The sequence below is a fragment of the Rattus norvegicus genome, chromosome 20 (assembly GCF_036323735.1).
Source record: "Rattus norvegicus strain BN/NHsdMcwi chromosome 20, GRCr8, whole genome shotgun sequence".
NCBI classification, from domain to species: Eukaryota; Metazoa; Chordata; class Mammalia; order Rodentia; family Muridae; genus Rattus; species Rattus norvegicus.
The window spans coordinates 4657662-4674950 of NC_086038.1; the positions used below are offsets into that span (position 1 = coordinate 4657662).

Here is a 17289-nt window from a genome sequence, read left to right on the forward strand (position 1 = left end):
CACCTCTCTTTCCAACCTTTGCGGACCTTATCTGCCCAGCAACTGCTGACGTCACGCCACCGGGCCCTCCCTGTATGGAAGAGATTTACTGGCTAATCCTTTCCGTTTCATTAAGATTACTCCGGCGTGTGCGGCTGAGGAGAAGGTGAGAGGTTCAGAAAAATCAGAGCCAGCGAGGTAATCCAGTCTGGAGTTCTGGAGTCCCCCACCCCCACCCCCACCCCGCTGCGCTGCCGCGCCTCCTCCAGCCTCAGCGAGGAAGAGAGGGGCTCCTAGATGCAGCTGCTGATGCCTTGGAGTGCGGGGACAGAGGGGCTGCCGCCTGGTCCTGCTCAGCACTAGGAGTCGGTGGGTGGGTAGGGAAGAGAAATGAGAGCGCCAGGAAGATGATGGACCCGGCAGTAAAACAGAATTCTGAAGAAGAACGGGACACTGGGCTGTGTGTGGGGAAGGGTGCTGGCTAACTCATCGAGCAGTTTGTGGGAGCTAAGAAACAGGAGAAACCACGGTACAAAACACCAGTTTTATTATAAATATCGAGAACCCGCAGAATACCCATAGGCCAGCCTATGCCTTTGGTTAATTGCAAGCTATTTGCCCCTTCTCTGTACATTTTGGGCGTTTCTTCTCATTCTGTCCCAACGCCACATAAGCCAGGTTTGTGGGTGCATGCCGTGATGCAAACTCCACGGGAGACAGGAGACTCAGCAGCTCAGTGTTAGCCTGGGGTACCTACCCCCATCCCCCGTCTAACAGGGGGCGGGGCGGGAAAACATTGGTGGTAAATTCCGGGCATCTCCTAGAGGTTACATTTTTCTCATGTAACAAACACCATCGCTCCTCAACTATCTCCGTGGATGTGGTAAAATCTTTGCTCCCAGGTTCTCTGCCACACAGAGCAGAGGACAGCAGGGGGAGGGACTCGCGCAGCGTGCAGTCCAGAAGCCGGTCAGTCTGAAGGAGCCGCAAGAGCCTCCACCATGGACCGGTAACACCCTCCTCTCTCCATGAGCTGCAGGTGGGTGCCCTGCTCGCAGACAGAGCCTTCTTTGAGGAAGAGGATGTGGTGGGCCCGCTCTGCCAGGCTGAGCTGCTGGGTGATCAGAAGAACCGTCCGAGAGGCCCACTCGGGGCTCTCATACAGGAGCCGCTGGACCTGCAGAAACACACAGTCCTTACAGTCCGGGGCCTCTACCGTCCAGGAGCCCCCTGTGCTTCCAAGGCTGGGACACATTGTCACTTCCCAAGGATGCCGATATCCCGGGTCTGGAGCGCCTCTCCAAACCTTTGATTATTTTTTAAGGCGTCTTCTCAAGAGGTGGTACAGATAGATGAAGAGCGGGAGCACGAGGGGGAGGGGACTGCATAGTCTCTCATCTCTATCCGTAAGCCGGGAATTTTTTTTTTTTTTTCGGAGCTGGGGACCGAACCCAGGGCCTTGCGCTTGCTACCAAGCGCTCTACCACCGAGCTAAATCTCCAACCCCTAAGCCGGGAAATTCTTAAAGAAAATTATTCTTCTCCCATATATTATATTCCGACTGCTCTTCCCCCTTCCTCCTCTCCTCCCAGTCCCTCCTCCTCACCCCACCACCACGCCTCCATTTTCCTTGGGGTGGGGGGGAGCAAGCCTCCCAAGGACATCAACCAAACACTACACACTAAGTTGCAGTAAGACTAGGGTTGCCTCGTCCAGCCTTAAGATGTGGGAATATTTTTTGCATTCAAGAATATATATTAATTTATGCTTTGAGAATGTCATGCATGACTATAATGAAATATAATCATACCACCTCCTCTTCTCCTCTCAACACCCACCCCACACGTCACATTTCCTATGTCATACACATTTCTAATAACCCACTAATAAACTGAGAAGATTGTTTATAATTTATTTTTGTTTTAGGTTCATTGGCATTTTGCCTGTGTGAGGGTGTCAGAAACCCTGGAACTGGAGTTGCAGACGGTTGTGAGCTGCCATGTGGGTGCTGGGAATTGAACCCAGGTCCTGTGGAAGAACAGCCAGTGCTCTTAACTGCTGAGCCATCTCTCCAGCCTCTAAGCTGGGAAATTTTATATCCAATTTAGAGAAATGTAATGCAGGGGCAGGGGCTCAGCAGTTAAGAGCACTGGCTGCTCTTCCAGAGGTCCAGGGTTTGAGTTTCAACATCCACATGGTGGTTCACAACCATCCATAAGTCTAGTTCCAGGGGATCCATACCTTCTTCTGACTTTCAAAGACACTAGGTACATACATACATACATACATACATACATACATACATACATACATACATACATACAAGCAAGACACTCAAACACATAAAATAAATCTTATTTTTTAAAGAAATGTAACAGTAACAAAGAACACGAGAATTTGGATGACTTGTATCTGGACCCAGGCTCCATTGCTCGATTGCTGTGTGACTTTTGGAAGGTTAATCAACCTCTCTTATCATCTACAGAACAAGCGCAACAAAGGACTCTGATAGGCAAAGTAGTGCAGGGTGGGATAGAACGCCTGAAACACAAAGCAGGCTAAGCCCACACAGACTCTTAGGTCAGGAGCTCCGTTCACTGGTTCCTGGTGTCCTGGGGAAAAGCCAATGGGAACTGAGAATTCCCAGGACAGGTTTGAATAGTTATGTTGTTGGTGTAACTAACACAGGATGAATAACAGAAGCAAAGCTCCCATGCGAATGAGACTTCAGGAAGATGACACAGCAGGGTGACCACACCCTCCAGAGGCAGCAGGGGAAAGATTACCAAGAATCCGAGGACAGCATGGTCTCCAAAGTGAGGTCCAGGCCAGCCGAGACCACACAGCAAGATGGCTAAAAAAGACAGAAGATAAGAACCAGGGCCTCACCCGTAGCTGGTTGCCAGCATCCAGGGCACTGGTGGCATCGTCCAAGATAAGCAGGCGTGGCTTCCGGATCAAGGCTCGAGCCAAGGCCACCGCCTGTCGCTGACCTCCTGACAGCTGGTTCCCAGTTTCACCTACCTCTGCAGAGACAAGAGTCCAGCTGAGAAGTCGACAGGTGTGTACACACATGCACAGACACACTTCTGTACACAGACACACAGACATACTCACATACACAGACACACTCACATACACAGACACACAGACACACTTCTGTACACAGACACACTCATATACACAGACACTCACATACACACATACATACACACTCACATACACACATACATACACACTCACATACACACATACATACACACTCACATACACCCAGACACACTCACATACACAGACACACTCACATACACACATGCATACACACTCACATACACAGACACACATACATACACAGACACACACAGACACACTCACATACACAGACACACACACACATACACAGACACACAGACACACTCACATACATACACACATTCACACTCACATACATACATATACATACATACACACTCACATGCACACACACACATACATACACAAACACACAGACACACTCACATACATACACACATATACACTCACATACACACACATATATATACACACATACACACACATAAATTCCCTAAGGGTATGAGACACACTCACATACACAGATACACAGACATAAACACACACATACACATTCACACACACATATCCACATATATACACAGACACATATACACACACACATACACACTCATATACACACATATATCACATACATTCCCTCAGGGTATGATATACACTCATGTACACAGACACACATACACACTCACTCACACACAGACATACACACACATATACACACTGACACACACAGACACACACACATATACACACACAGAGACATACACACACAGTCACACACATACACACACAGACACATACACACTCATACACACACACACACACACACACACACACACACGTACACGCAGCTGACGGGGCAGCTGGAAAGGGAGGCCCTCTGCAAGGGAATGGAGTCCTGTGAATCTTAGAAACAAGAGTTTCAACTACAAATCGGTATCCAAGGGTCAGGAGGGATTGAATAATAAAGGCAGGGGTGGTTGCAGTCCGGATGTGAGAAGGCAGATACCTGTGTCATAGCCCTGAGGGAATCCAGAGATGAAATCGTGGGCTCCGGACTCCATGGCCACAGCTGTGATTTCCTCCATGGTTGGAGTCCGCGTCAGGCCATAGGCAATATTTTCCCGAAAACTTCTTCCAAATAGCAGTGGCTCTTGTCCCACTGCGGCCACCTGAGGTGAAATGTGAAGAGGAACAGGCAAGAAACACAGAAGTGTCGTTGGCTGGGAACTGAAGAGTCACAACCGGGTGCACACCATACGGTCACGTGTCCTTCTACACACAGCCCCGACTCTGCTGGCCCCGACTCTGCTGGCCCTGACTCTGCTGGCCCTGACTCGCTGACCCTGACTCTCTGAAAGGGTTTTCTCAGACAATTTTCTCTTGGCTTGCTCTCCTCCCCTCCCCCACACCTTCTTGCTCACCTGCGTGTGCAGGTAGTGGTGATCATACTGGACCAGGAGCTCGCCATCCAGGAGCACCTTGCCCCCGGTGGGCTGGTACAGGTTCTGCAGCAGGGCGGCCACGGTGCTCTTCCCTGACCCATTGGGTCCCACCAAGGCAGTCACCTTCCCGGGATACAGCGTAAAAGTCAGCCCCTGGAGGCCAGAGAAGCACACGGTAGAAACATTTGGAGGCCTTTGTCACTCAGTGTGCAACACAGCATCTTACCCACGAGGACCAAAGAACGCACAGCAATCCCTACCCCTCTATGCACGGACTTCTGAAACGACATCGGGGAGGGAGAAGAGAGAGGGGCTGGGGCATAGGAATGGGCAAGAAGCATCCCTGGGCGTAGCAGCGGAGGGTGGAGGGAGAGCATTCCCTCCCAGAAGCGCAAATCTAGTCTCCTGCACAATTGGCAGGTGGAACACGTGTTGCTAACTCCTTCGTTAAAAGAGCTTTATCTTTTAAAAAAAATTAGATTTATTCATTTTTACGTGTACGAGTGTTTGGCCAGCATGTAGACACGCATGCCACGTTCATGCCTTGTACCCCTAGAAGTCAAAAGAGGGCGTAGGGTCCCCTGGAACAGGAGTAGGTGGTTGTGAGTGCCTGGGAACCAGGGTCCTCTGCAAAAGCACTGCATGCTCTTGGCTACTAAGCCATCCTGAGCCCCAGAAGCCTTCTCCTCGAGGCCTCTTCCCCCCCTCGCCCCATAGTGTTATTAGAAGACCAAGCTAGTTCTTTGGGTGGGGTGATTTATAGACACATGGTTCTCATTGTCACCTTTGAGGTTAGGGAGGGCCTGGGTCACTGGCAAGAAGCCGGAAGAGGTGAAAGGGATGGGTGGACAGTACCTGAAGCACCTGGACGTTGGGATGGTTTGGGTAGGCAAAGGAGACATCTTGGAACTTGACGAGGCCTTTCATGTTTAAAGGTGCCAGTGAGCCACTGAGCGGAGAGCAGGGAGTCCGGTCCAGGTATTCGAATATTTTCTCCGAGGCGCCCACGGACTTCTGCATGGAGGGATAGATGGAGAGCAGGACCTGCATCGCAGAGTGGAGTGTGGGTGAGCCTGGCATGGACCATGAAAGCAGGTGTGCCGTCTAACCAGCTCGACAGCATTCAGTGAACAGGCAGTGGGTGAGCAAAGCCCAAGAAGCTGCAACACAAGGGCAGGCAGGGACCGCCCAGGCATTTCGGGGGCGGGGCTCACCTCCACGGCCCTGGTGAACTGAAGCTGGTAGAGAACAAAGGAGACGAGGTTGCCGCTGCTGACAGCCCCTCTGACCACCAGCTGCCCACCGAGGTACAGAATTCCCACCTTCAGCAGCATTCCCGAGACCTACAAGGAAACCATGGGATAAAACAGACTGCAAGGGTCAGATGTGAGGTCCCTTCTCCCGGACACGTGGGATAAGGGGGAAGGCAGGGTCAAGGGTCAGACTCAAACACAGCTCATGTCCTCTTTGTCCTCCTCACCAATCGCCACGGTCTCCTTGTTTGGGGGACATTTGACTCTTTTTTTTAAAAAGACTTATTGTTATAATTCTAAGTTATATGTCTGTGCGCGCGTCCATGCACAGGAGTGTAGGTACCCAGAGAGGCCAGAAGAGGGCGTCAGAACCCCTGGAGCTACAGCTGCAGGCAGTTCGTTGCGAGCTGCCCTACTTAAGTGCTGGTCACCTGGAAGAGTAGCGTGCGTGCGTGCGTGCGTGCTTACCGGCTGAAACATCTTCCGCCCTGGAAGTGTTACAAAGGTAAACGCCGCAGCTCACGTCAAGAGTCTCTGTAAAGGAGGTTGTATTATACCTTCCTTATTGCTACTTATCGGTATTATTACTTTCTCCCTACATTCCTTTACTTATTTCGTATGTGAATAGGCACTGTGGCGCGCCTTGTGGAAGTCAGGGGACAACTTTCTCAGGAGTCCGTTCTCTCCTTCCCTGTCCTCCCATCCTGTGGGTTCCAGAGATGGATCTCGGGTCACCCGGCTCGGCAGCACGGCAACACAGCAGCACAGCAGCACGGCAGCAGGCACCCTTACCTCCTGAGCCATCTCACTCCCCCACACCTTTTACTGAGACAAGTCTCACATCATGATGGCTGGAAACTCACAGCAACCCTCCTGCCTCGGCATGCGTCCTGGGATTAGCGATGTGAACCATCACTTCGGTGTTTATTCCCCTTTTTCAAAACAGGGCAACGGCCTCAGAAAAAGGTAGCGTGTTGGATACAGAATTGGTGGGTGGCAGAATGGAGCCCGGAGCCTCTAGATGCCACTTTAATTCTCTGCACGTCTTTATTATAGCTGCCCTTGGCTGCTGGCCTCTGGCACTTCTCATGGCTCCCACCTGCTCACCCACACAGTGCCAGTGAGAAGCACATACCATGCAGGCACATGTGGCTTTCGGAGAGGCCAAGGAAGGGCCCAAGCTGGGAGACTGGTGTCTCTCTAACACGCAGGTCAAGTGGGCTTTGCGTGCCAATGGGGAAGGACGCTTCTTAGCACCACAAAACCCTGAGAGAATTAAGGACAGGGAGTGGAGTGGTGGAGAGCCCTGAGCCGATCACCCCCCACTGGAGGAGGAGCAGAAGGAGGGTTGGGAAACAGTAAAATCAAGACACGTTCACACCAAGGAGTGGACGTTCCCCTCCTGGTACTCACACTCATGGTCCAGACTTCGGTGACGTAAGCCAGGGCCTCTTTCTTGTTTAGCGGCTTCATTTCTTCCAACTTCTGCCTAAACTTCTGGGCCTCTCCCTCCTCGTTGGCAAAGCTCCGTACGGTAGGCATCGCCGACAGGGCCTCGAGGGCCACCTGCGTGGACTTTGCTAGAGACTCCTGCACCTTCACTGCCAGTGACTGTGGGGGACAAGGACCAGAGACATCACACAGGGTGTGCAAATGAGAAAGAACTCGGACATCTAGGTTACCTACGAGGAGATTAAAGTCAAGAAAGAGAAGAAAGGTCTACATCCATCCTTCTAGGTAGAAGAGGCCTGGTAGAAACAAGCCCAATTTTTATTTTTATTTTTATTTTTATTTTTATTTTTATTTTTTTTCGGAGCTGGGGACCGAACCCAGGGCCTTGCGCTTGCTAGGCAAGCGCTCTACCACTGAGCTAAATCACCAACCGCTCAAGCCCAATTTTTAAAGATTTATTTTAGTGTGTGTGTGTGTGTGTGTGTGTGTGTGTGTGTGTGTGTCATGTGAGGGAGTCGGATCCCCTGAAGCTGAACTACAGACCACTGGCGTGGGTGCTGGGAACCAAGCTCAGGTGCCCTGGATGAACAGCCAGCACTCTTCACCCTGAGCTGTGTCTCCAGCCTGGAACCCTATTTGTAAGGACAGATTGTGGCTGGAAGTCAGACAAGAAGGCAAAGTACATGGATGTGGGTGCAGGGCAGTGTGGGGACAGAGGTAACGGGACAGAGGCTCAGGATGATGGAGGAGTGGATAGCGACACTGAAAGTAGTCTGGGAGCTGAGGATCCAGGGAACATACCTGGTACACTTTCCCCAGCCTCCTGGGCAGAAGGAAAAGCAGAGGCAGGCTGAGCAGGGTGACCACAGTGAGGTAGAATGACCCCCAAATCATGAACGCCAGGAGACACAGGCCTCGCCCCAGGTACCACAGGAACAGGTTCAGCTTGTCACTAATGGACTCGCACACGTTGGAGGTGTCCTCAGTCACCCGAGATGTGATGGAACCTGCCCAGATTGAGGGGACCATGAGCACGTAGTTCACAGAGACAGGAGGAGATGACAAACAGTCGGGGCCAGGGTGGCCGTGTCAGCACAGCATCCTGAGGGGGCTCACAGGAGTGGGGGGTTGGGAAGGTGCAGGAGCTTCGATGCAGAGGAAGAGAAAGGAAAGATCTGGTAGGCCTTCGCCTGCCTGTAAAGAAGTTGTAGCTGGGTGTGGTGGCAGGCACCTGTAGTCCCAACAGTCTGGGGGAGGGGCAGCAGGGGCCAGTCTGGTTTACCTAGTGAATTCTAGGCCAGCCAAGGCTATACCATGAGACCCTGTCTTTTAAAAACAACAACAATAACAAAAAAAACAAACAAACAAACAAACAACAAAAAAACCGAAACACTAAACTTCCAGTTCCCTGAAAGCTTTCAGTTCCTCGGATATTGTAAATCCTGTCTGTGCCCTGCCACTGGCCCTCCAGTAGCCGTGCAGAGAAGGGAGGCAGCAGAGAGGGAGAGGCAGGCCCAGCATCCTTTAGGACCCTGGTGTGTCTGTCTAGGTAGGTTTCCGTGTCTGCTGTCTAGAACTCCGTTTCCTCCATTTTCAATGAGGCAGTTGGAGTTGGGGGTCTCTGGCTTTCCAGAGCTGTAAGTCTGCTGTTTCTATCTATGGGGAATTTCGAAGGCAGATACTGTTTTTCTTAGAGTTAAAAAGGACAATGTTTTGCTACATTTGAGATATACCACGAGTAAGAAGGCTTGGGAAGGGGTCACTCAGTTGGTAGAGTTTTTGCCTAACCTACAGGAAGCCTTGGATTTAGAGGTCTGTAGGCTGGCCTCAGATTGGCTATGTAACTGAAAGACTTTGAACTTCAACCTCCAGCTCCTGCCTCCATGCCCCCAAGTGTTGGAATTACCACACCCCACTCCTATGGTGCTATGGATCCAATCTGGGCATGTGTGTGTGTGTACACGTCTGTGGGGGGGGCAGACAAGCGCGTGTGGGGGTGATATATACATTATATTATACAAGTAAAAGCTTTCATGAGAGACCTGTTGGGTTCTTCAGGAAAAATCCTGTCTCCTGGTGAAGGACGGCCCGAAACACCTCTCCATGCACGCGGCTGTGCATGTGGCCCATGGTGATGTTGTAGATTCCATCTCCTGCAAACTCCAGCGCTGTACTAGGGGGTCAGAGACAGGGCGGGGGGGGGGGGTGTCAGCTGTGTCCCTTCCTGAGCCCCAGATCCCCGCAGAAGTGTCACTTAAAAAACAGTCCCAACATCCAGTGCCCTCTGCTCCGGGACCCCCATTCCCACCCTCCACACCTGGCTACGGTAAGAATACACATGAGCCACATGTTGCGGGCGAAGCTGGGGGCTGTCTTATCCTGAAGGATCCAGTCAGTGATGCGGCCTGTGAAGAAGGGAATGGCCATTTCCCCTGGGGAGAGAGGGGAGACACAAATGTTAGCAGCGGACCACCCACGACTTCCGCCCGCATGCCTGCCGACCCAAGCCTGTTCAGCTACATCAAACTTTTCTTTTTCTTTTCTTTTTTTTTTTTTTTTTTTCGGAGCTGGGGACCGAACCCAGGGCCTTGCGCTTGCTAGGCAAGCGCTCTACCACTGAGCTAACTCCCCAACCCCTACATCAAACTTTTCAAGGGCTGCTTAAGAAAGATAGCAGTTAGCAGGGCTTGGGGCGCAGGCTGATAATCCCAGGGTAGAGGCAAGTAGACCTCTCTGGGTTTGAGGCCAGCCTGGGCTACATAGTGAGTTCGAGAACAGCCAGAGCTACATAGAAAGACCCTGTCTCATAGAGGAAAGAGAAGAAAAGAAAAAGATGGCGGTGTGGAAAGAAACCCTCACACTAGGACTAAAATGTGAAGTTCTGCTCACGGAAGACCCTGCCCCCAACGCCCTTGTCAGGACCCCTTCTCAGGCCTGGGTCCTTCTCTTTCCGTCTAAGTTGCCTCCTTAGGCTCTGATACTTCCGGAGACTTTACTCTTCCTTTCTGCCCATTACCCTGGATTCCTGCCCTGTCCCCTATGGCCTGCTCTTTCGCCCCCAGTCTCCCTTACCAAGGCAGGAGAGGATCAAGAGAACCAGAACCAGGTGGAGACGCCCCTTCTTGGAGTCCAGGAAGCCTAGCATCCGACACAGCATGTCTCCAGCGCCCTTGTGGCCACTGGGCGCCCAGAAGCCCCCCAACTTGTGCCACAGGGCAGCTGCGGGCAATGCGGCCACATAACTGAGAACGAAGGCATCTAAGCGACTGTTCCAGTGGAGCAGTCCAGCGTTGTCACCCTCCCGGAGTGCTCCCCAGGCGGACAGCTTTCGGAACGAGGCAAGTCCAGGCAGGGCCAAACCCAGCGCCGCCACCAGCGGCTGCAAAGCAGCCAGCCAGCCACGGGCTCCCGCGGTGACCCCGAGGACCCCGCGGACCCCTAGTCCCAGGATAGCCCAGCGACTCAAGCCCACGGCCCAGACCCGGAGCAGCGGCACCTCGGGAACCAACAGGGAGAAGATTCCCGGGAGCACGGGCCGCAGCAGCAGCCAGTCCACCAGCAGCAGCAGCAAGGCGGCCGTCGGCCAGGCGTGCGCAGCCATCGAGCGTGCGCTGTCCAGAGTCTGGTCCCAGCCTGGAACTCTCCGCGTCCGCGCTATACCGGAGTCTCGGTGGAGGGAAGAAGGGCGGGTCCGAGGGCGTGCGCGGAAAGTCCCGAGAACCCGCTCGAGCTGGTGTCGCTAACTAGAAGTGCCAGCGTTTAGAGGAAGAAGAAACCGAAAGCAGCCACCGAATCATTAGACACGCCCCCTTCTGAGACTGGCTGGCCCAGGCTATTCTGGAAGCTGCCGCTGAAGTCGGAGTTGTTCTGCCTAGCAGCCCTGGCATGCCATATTCTTCTCCAGGACTCTCATCCTCCTCTCCTTCCCCAGTCTTCTCCCCTTGCTTGAGAGAATTTTCCCATCCCAGGCCCCACCCCAGCTTTAGGGCGGGACCCTCTGTCGTCACCTGTCTCTGGGCAGATCTGCCCTGCTCAAGTTAGCTCTGGGCGCCAAATGCTCGGTAGAACGGCACGCCCCTTGCGCGATGATGGGGCGGGCCCGCAGGCGGCGAGTTGCCTTCGCCGCACGCCGCTGCTGATTGGAAACCAGAGCTCCGCACTGCTAGGATGCTGCAAGCCGGAGCACCTACCGCCGGCTCTTTCCGGACGGGAGAAGTCCACACCGGGGTAATGGGTCTGGGGGTAACAGTCAGTGGGTGGAGTGACCAGGGACCCCTACAGCTCTGGGAAGTGAACCAAGAGACTTAGGAAGCATATAGCGCCCATCGCTCGCGCTCCACTATGAACGTAAGGTATCCCTGCTCAGAAGTGTAGTGTCCAGGGATCTGTGGAGGGATCGGCACGCGAAGCTGGTGGGAAGGTGCGTGCTTTGGCTCGAGCTGGAAGCGTCTAAGGGAAGTTGCTCCAAAACGCTTTCACTTTCGCTCTGGACTGCGCAGTAGAGACTAAATCAAATGAGGGTCTTGGGGACCCCTGTAAAGAGATGCTGAGGTGTCCTAGATGAAGCACCTGAGTGAAGGTAATAATGGAGGCTCGCTGAAAAGGACCTACCTACACAGCATACAGATCTTTGCTTAACATAGCCCGGTACAAACTCCAGCCTGAGGGAGGACAAGCTCTCTGGCTCCGGGATTGGGGGTTGGGGGAGATAGGGATGATCGGTGGTCCTCCTTGTTCCAGTTGCTGCCCTGCTCCCTCAGCCCCTCCCCCAACCGCACCCCCCACCACCACCATTCTCATGCTTGCCTGAGAGCCTTGCCCAGGCCTAGGATCTGAGGGCGAGATGGCAGCTGGTTTCTGCCCTCCGAAAGTCGCCAACCACACTCTTGGTGTGGAAGAGCAGCCTCTAGAACAGAGTGGCCATCTCTGGCCTTTTATTTGTGGTCAGAAAGCACACGAAAGCACACGCATGTGCAAGGTCCCCGGAGATCAGAGCAAGGTGTGGAGTGGACAGAAAGGTTGGAAAAAATCTCCCTCGCTGCCACGGAGCTGTGGGGCTTAGAAATCAGATCAATCGAGGGGCCAGAGTGAAAACCTGGGTGACTTAGAAAGATCATTCCTCTCCATAAGTCAGTTTTCTCAGTGCGGCCGAGGGTCTCTAAGGTGCCTTTTAGCTCAGAGGATGAGGGGGAAGTAGACTTATCTACCCGCCTTCACTTTTCCTTGATTCTTTCCTTGACCTGGAAAAAAACTGTTATCTAGCAGTCCCTTCCCTGGCTGCAAAGACTTTGCTTAAATGAAACCTGTGCCCTACCTGAACACCTTGCTGCTTCTGTCCTGCCTGGACTCCTGGCCATGTTAACCCACTGACCTCTTCTGTGACCCTTGTTCAATAACCCCAGGGCTCCCCTTCTAAGTAAGGTTGCAGGTGGAGGGTCCAGGGCCAGGAAAGACCTGGCCTTGTGTCACAGTAATTCACAGTAATTGTGCCTGTGATATGCACTCCACAAGCAGCAGGGGGTTTCCTGGCCTTCTCCTGTCCTGCTCTCCTTCTCACAGGGAGTACTTCTGCCTCTGGGAACCCATCCTTGCTTTTCAGGGTGGGAAAAAGAACAGCCGGGGAAGCCAGGGCTTGAGGAGAAGGTTCTGTTCTGTGCTGTACCACAGCCAAGCTGCGGCAGTCCCCTGCAGCCGGACACAACACAGAAAATGGAGGGAAGTTCCAGCAGGCCTGATTGTGTCACCTTGAGTCGGTCACCTCCTGCCCTGAGCTTTCCTTAAGATAGAAGGGTCAAGACGCTCCTTGCTCTGACCTGCCGTACCCCGTCTCTCTGCAGACAACCATCATGGCTGTGGAATTTGACGGGGGTGTCGTGGTGGGCTCTGATTCCCGAGTGTCAGCGGGGTGAGTAGCGTCGAAGGCCTGTGTGTTGCCGGGAAGCTGGTGGCCCTAAGTGCACATTTCTCTTGCCGGCTTCTGAGCAACGTGGTAACCTTCCAAGAAATGAAGCTGAACTTCTCAAAAAGCATCGTAACGCACTGATGGGGGTGGGGGTGCATCCTCTGAATCCGAAGGCCGTAAAGAAATAGTGTCTCGGAGGGGCACAGGGTAGGCTGTAGAGGGACAGGGCTCTCTGCAGTTAGGATGAGAAAATGGCGGTTTTGTCAAGCAGCTATCTCTCTCATTTGCCTGAGTTTGCTTGATCTCCCAAACTGGCTGGTTTCCTCACACACAAGTCAGACTGTGGGATTACATCAGTGATGCTGTTTACGCCGCCGTGTTCCACAGAACTGCCGTCGCCCCTCGGAGTGATGAACAGCAAAGAAATTCTGGAAAGAGGCGGTTTTTTTCCCCTCTTGTTTCACCTTTTGTTTTGGTTTTGGTTTTGGAGACAGGGTTTCTCCGTGTAGCCCTGGCTGCCCTGGAACTTAACTATGTAGACCAGGCTGGCCTCAAACTCACTGATCCACCTGCCTCTGCCTCCTGAGTGCTGGGATTAAAAATGTGTGTCACAACTGCTTGACTTAGAGGCACGTTTTCTTACCTAGGCATTGTTTTGTTGTTTTGTTATAACAAAAAAAAAAAGTCATTAAAAGTCTAGTATTTTGGGTCTGGAGAGATGGCTCAGTGGTTAAGAGCTCTTCCACGTGACCCGGGTTCAATTCCCAATCCCAATATGGCAGCTCAGAACTGTCTGTAACTCCAGTTCCAGGGGATCTGACACCCTCATACAGACAAACATGAAGTCAAAACACCAATATACATGAAGTAAAAATATATATTTAAAAAAATCTATAGTATTTTGGGAGGGTAGTGTCTAAAATAGGGTCTCTCCTGTAGCCTAGGTTGGCCTCAAACTTGCTATGTAGTCAAGGCTGGCCTTGAACTCCTGCTCCTCCTGCCTCTACCGCCTGAGTGCTAAGAGTACAAGTATGGCCGCCATGCCCACCTCACGCTACGCTGGGCTTTGTGCGCACGCCAGGCAGGTACTTTACCCCCTGGGCTACACCTCCCCTGCCCTGCCCTGCCCTGCCCAGCCCAGCACATCCGACTTTGATTACTGCAGTGACTTGCTGTGCTGAGATGTCCTTTTGTTTCCTGCTTTAATCCAAGCATTGCATGTCTTGCTGATATCTTTTCGAACCAACTTGAACGTCTGGCTCCTTCCTTACAGAGCAGCCGTAGTGAACCGCGTGTTTGACAAGCTCTCCCCTCTGCACCAGCGCATCTACTGTGCCCTCTCGGGTTCCGCTGCTGATGCCCAAGCCATAGCGGACATGGCCGCCTACCAGCTGGAGCTGCACGGGTACAAAGCCCCGGGGTCCTGACTCCTCTCCTGCTAAAATTCCCCCCAGCTGCGTGGCTTTGCCAGCTTTGAGCTCGCACTGGAGTATCTGGGAGTTCTGCATCTGTGAAGAAGAAATCACAATAGCGACTCCATCTCCCCTGTGCTGACTTGAAAAGTGCGCATCACTGCCCTGATAGAGGAAATCAGGAAACAGTCATTTGGCCCACTCCTAATATCAGGCAGTTGCCAGGAGAAACCAAGGACATTGGGAAGGAAGCAAGCTTATCATCTGCTTTAACCAATGAGGACAGGGCCCTTAGAGTCAAGGGAGGGGCTTATCATTGGGAGTGGGAAGGTGAAGCAGAGTTAAGCAGGTGAAGACCTCGGTTGTGGGGCTCCGCCTCCCCTAGGCACATGGGAGGGAAGCTGGTATCTGCGGTAGCTACTGGTTCAAGGGTGACTTGACCGAGAGGGCAATGGTGGTGGCAAGGGTGAGACTTAGCAGAGTGCTCCTGACCCTCACTCCCGACATCCGCTTCAGGTTGGAACTGGAGGAGCCGCCCCTTGTTCTGGCTGCTGCAAACATAGTGAAGAACATCTCCTACAAGTACCGCGAGGACTTGTTAGCGCATCTCATGGTAGCTGGTTGGGACCAACGTGAGGGGGGCCAGGTGAGTGTGTCCGTTCGGGGTTCCCCACTCCTCTCTTTAGAGAGATGAAAGTCGCATGGCTTTCTAGCTTTGTGGTCCAAAGACGGTTCCTCTAAAGACATACTACGGCCCAGCTGTGGTGGTATACATTTTCAGTCTCAGCACTCGGGAGGCAGGGGCGTGTGGATCTCTGTGGGTTTGAAGAGCCTCTCTAGAGAGAGTTCCAGGCAAGCCAGGGCTACATTAGTGAGACCCTGTTTCAAAACAAACAAAAATGATAAAAGTATACTGCAGGCTCAAATGTGGAGGCCCCAGGTCTTCACATTAGCTCATCTAACATGAAGAAGCTGTGATGACCGTGACCTGACCTGAGGGACCCTCTCTCTAGGTGTATGGAACCATGGGAGGGATGCTAATTCGACAGCCCTTTGCAATCGGTGGTTCCGGAAGCACCTATATTTACGGTTATGTGGACGCAGCTTATAAACCAGGCATGACCCCCGAGGAGTGCCGGCGTTTCACCACAGACGGTAACTAGAGGTGACCTGGGGAGGGTTTATGGACATGGGGGGTGGGGGGGAGTAGATCGTGAAGAATAAGAAAAAGAACACAAGGGTGGCCATTCCATGTCCACGCTTTTAAAAGAATATTTACTTTTAATCATGCATGTGCACATGGATGTGTCTGTGTGTGAGTTTGTGCCTGTGTCTGTGGAAGCCAGAAGAGGCAGAAGAGGATGCTGGGTCCTCTAGAGCTGATGTTACAGGAGGTGGTAAGGCACCCGATGTGGATGCTGGGAACCAAACTCTATAAGAATAATAGGTGCTCTTAACCACTGAGCCGTCTCTCCGTCTCCATCTTTGGAAACTGGGAGACATTTGAGAGTGGAGAGGAGGCAGACAAGACATGGTAGAAGAGATGGAGCTCCGGACAGTCTTAAGCAAATCGCATAAGGGCATGAGGTCACTATGAGAACCAGCAGCCAATTGAGCTATCCCCTCCACGCCACGCCCCCGTCCACGCCACGCCCCCGCCCCGCCCCCGCCCGCAGCTAGCTCACAGGAACTTAATTGCTCAGTGTTCAAGGACTTGGACAATTTTTGCTAACCTGTAGGTAACTTGAAGTAGATAGTGGTGGGAACGTTTACAGCAGGGGCGTGGGCAGATGCTCGTTTGCTGGACATTACGATGCGTTCTGAGGGGACGTAGCATGGCGTTGGAAAGGAAAGGAAAAGAGTAAGCCATTTTCTACTCCTCTCTCCTCTGCAGCCATCACTCTGGCCATGAACCGAGATGGCTCCAGTGGGGGTGTCATCTACCTGGTCACCATTACAGCTGATGGTGTGGACCATCGCGTCATCCTGGGAGACGAGCTGCCAAAATTCTACGATGAGTGAAGTCCCTTCTTTGTTTGCAATAAACTTTATGGAGCCAGAGGTTGGTGTAATGGGCAGAGGTGAAATGGGTATCAGAGAAACGCAGTGCGTGGAGGGAAGCTTCCTCCCGGCCCAGAGATCAGCAAGCACCTCCCATTCTTTTTTAAAAAATAAACTTTATTATTAAAATAAAAAACTCTTATAAATAAAAAATAAGTAAAACACAAGTCGCAAATAAACAAAAGCAGCCACACCAAAACTCACCACATTCAGAATGAGCACAACTCAATGAATGTCTGTACGGTAAGAATTGGGATTTAAAATAGAAGCCGTGAGGTTTGACATTAAATCGCATACCCTATTGTTCTTTACCCCCAAGCCAACACCTCCAGAGAAAGAGAACAGAGCCCCCTAGGAGAAAAATCTTCATATATGAGAGGTCACTATGGACTGAATCCTTTTAACTTTATAGAGTTGTTTAGTTTTACTGCACGTGTTATTTTTCTTCTTCCTGCATGGATGTGTGCAGGTCCCTGTAGAGGCCAGAAGAAGGACACTGGAAACTGGAACTGGAGTCTGCTTGCCAGGCTGCCATGTGGCAGAATTGAACCAGGGCCCTCTGCAAGAACAGCCAGGTGCTTAACCACTGAGCCATCTCTCCTGCCCCTGGATGGTTTTGTAATACTGTACGTCCAGTGCTAAGGAGATGGCTCAGTCAGTAAGGACCGGTTGTGCACAAAAAGCTTGGGACC

At 52.2% G+C, this 17289-nt stretch overlaps 2 protein-coding genes across 3 annotated transcripts; one reads left to right on the forward strand and one right to left on the reverse strand.

Annotated features, from left to right (window-relative positions):
- Positions 1-509: 509 nt before the first annotated feature.
- Positions 510-10882, reverse strand: Tap1 (transporter 1, ATP binding cassette subfamily B member). The gene is made up of 11 exons (NM_032055.4): positions 10295-10882; positions 9540-9654; positions 9265-9395; positions 8024-8229; positions 7184-7381; positions 5732-5860; positions 5373-5561; positions 4497-4670; positions 4082-4244; positions 2869-3005; positions 510-1156 (listed from the first exon to the last, which is right to left on the reverse strand). Exons 1-11 carry the CDS (start codon positions 10821-10823, stop codon positions 950-952), a joined length of 2178 nt encoding a protein of 725 aa, NP_114444.2. The 5' UTR covers positions 10824-10882; the 3' UTR covers positions 510-949.
- Positions 10883-11290: 408 nt separating this feature from the next.
- Positions 11291-16760, forward strand: Psmb9 (proteasome 20S subunit beta 9). 2 transcript variants are annotated; one of them, NM_012708.2, is made up of 6 exons: positions 11339-11449; positions 13060-13127; positions 14398-14529; positions 15053-15182; positions 15550-15691; positions 16431-16760. In NM_012708.2, the coding sequence occupies exons 1-6, from the start codon at positions 11390-11392 to the stop codon at positions 16556-16558; spliced, it is 660 nt and encodes a 219-aa protein (NP_036840.2). In that variant the 5' UTR covers positions 11339-11389; the 3' UTR covers positions 16559-16760. The 2 variants fall into 2 exon arrangements, with proteins under 2 accessions (XP_038954351.1, NP_036840.2); XM_039098423.2 differs by lacking the exon at positions 14398-14529 and having other exon boundaries at positions 11291-11449; positions 16431-16733.
- The last annotated feature ends 529 nt before the right edge of the window (positions 16761-17289 follow it).

Coding starts and splice junctions, on each gene's coding strand:
- Psmb9 (NM_012708.2), top strand. CDS start 11,390: ATGCTGCAAGCCGGAGCACCTACCGCCGGCTCTTTCCGGACGGGAGAA. Junction 11,450..13,059: donor CGGGAGAAGTCCACACCGGG/GTAATGGGTCTG, acceptor GTCTCTCTGCAG/ACAACCATCATGGCTGTGGA. Junction 15,183..15,549: donor ACCAACGTGAGGGGGGCCAG/GTGAGTGTGTCC, acceptor CCCTCTCTCTAG/GTGTATGGAACCATGGGAGG.
- Tap1 (NM_032055.4), bottom strand. CDS start 10,823: ATGGCTGCGCACGCCTGGCCGACGGCCGCCTTGCTGCTGCTGCTGGTG. Junction 5,562..5,731: donor AGTTCACCAGGGCCGTGGAG/GTGAGCCCCGCC, acceptor TCTGCGATGCAG/GTCCTGCTCTCCATCTATCC. Junction 4,245..4,496: donor ACCACTACCTGCACACGCAG/GTGAGCAAGAAG, acceptor ATTTCACCTCAG/GTGGCCGCAGTGGGACAAGA.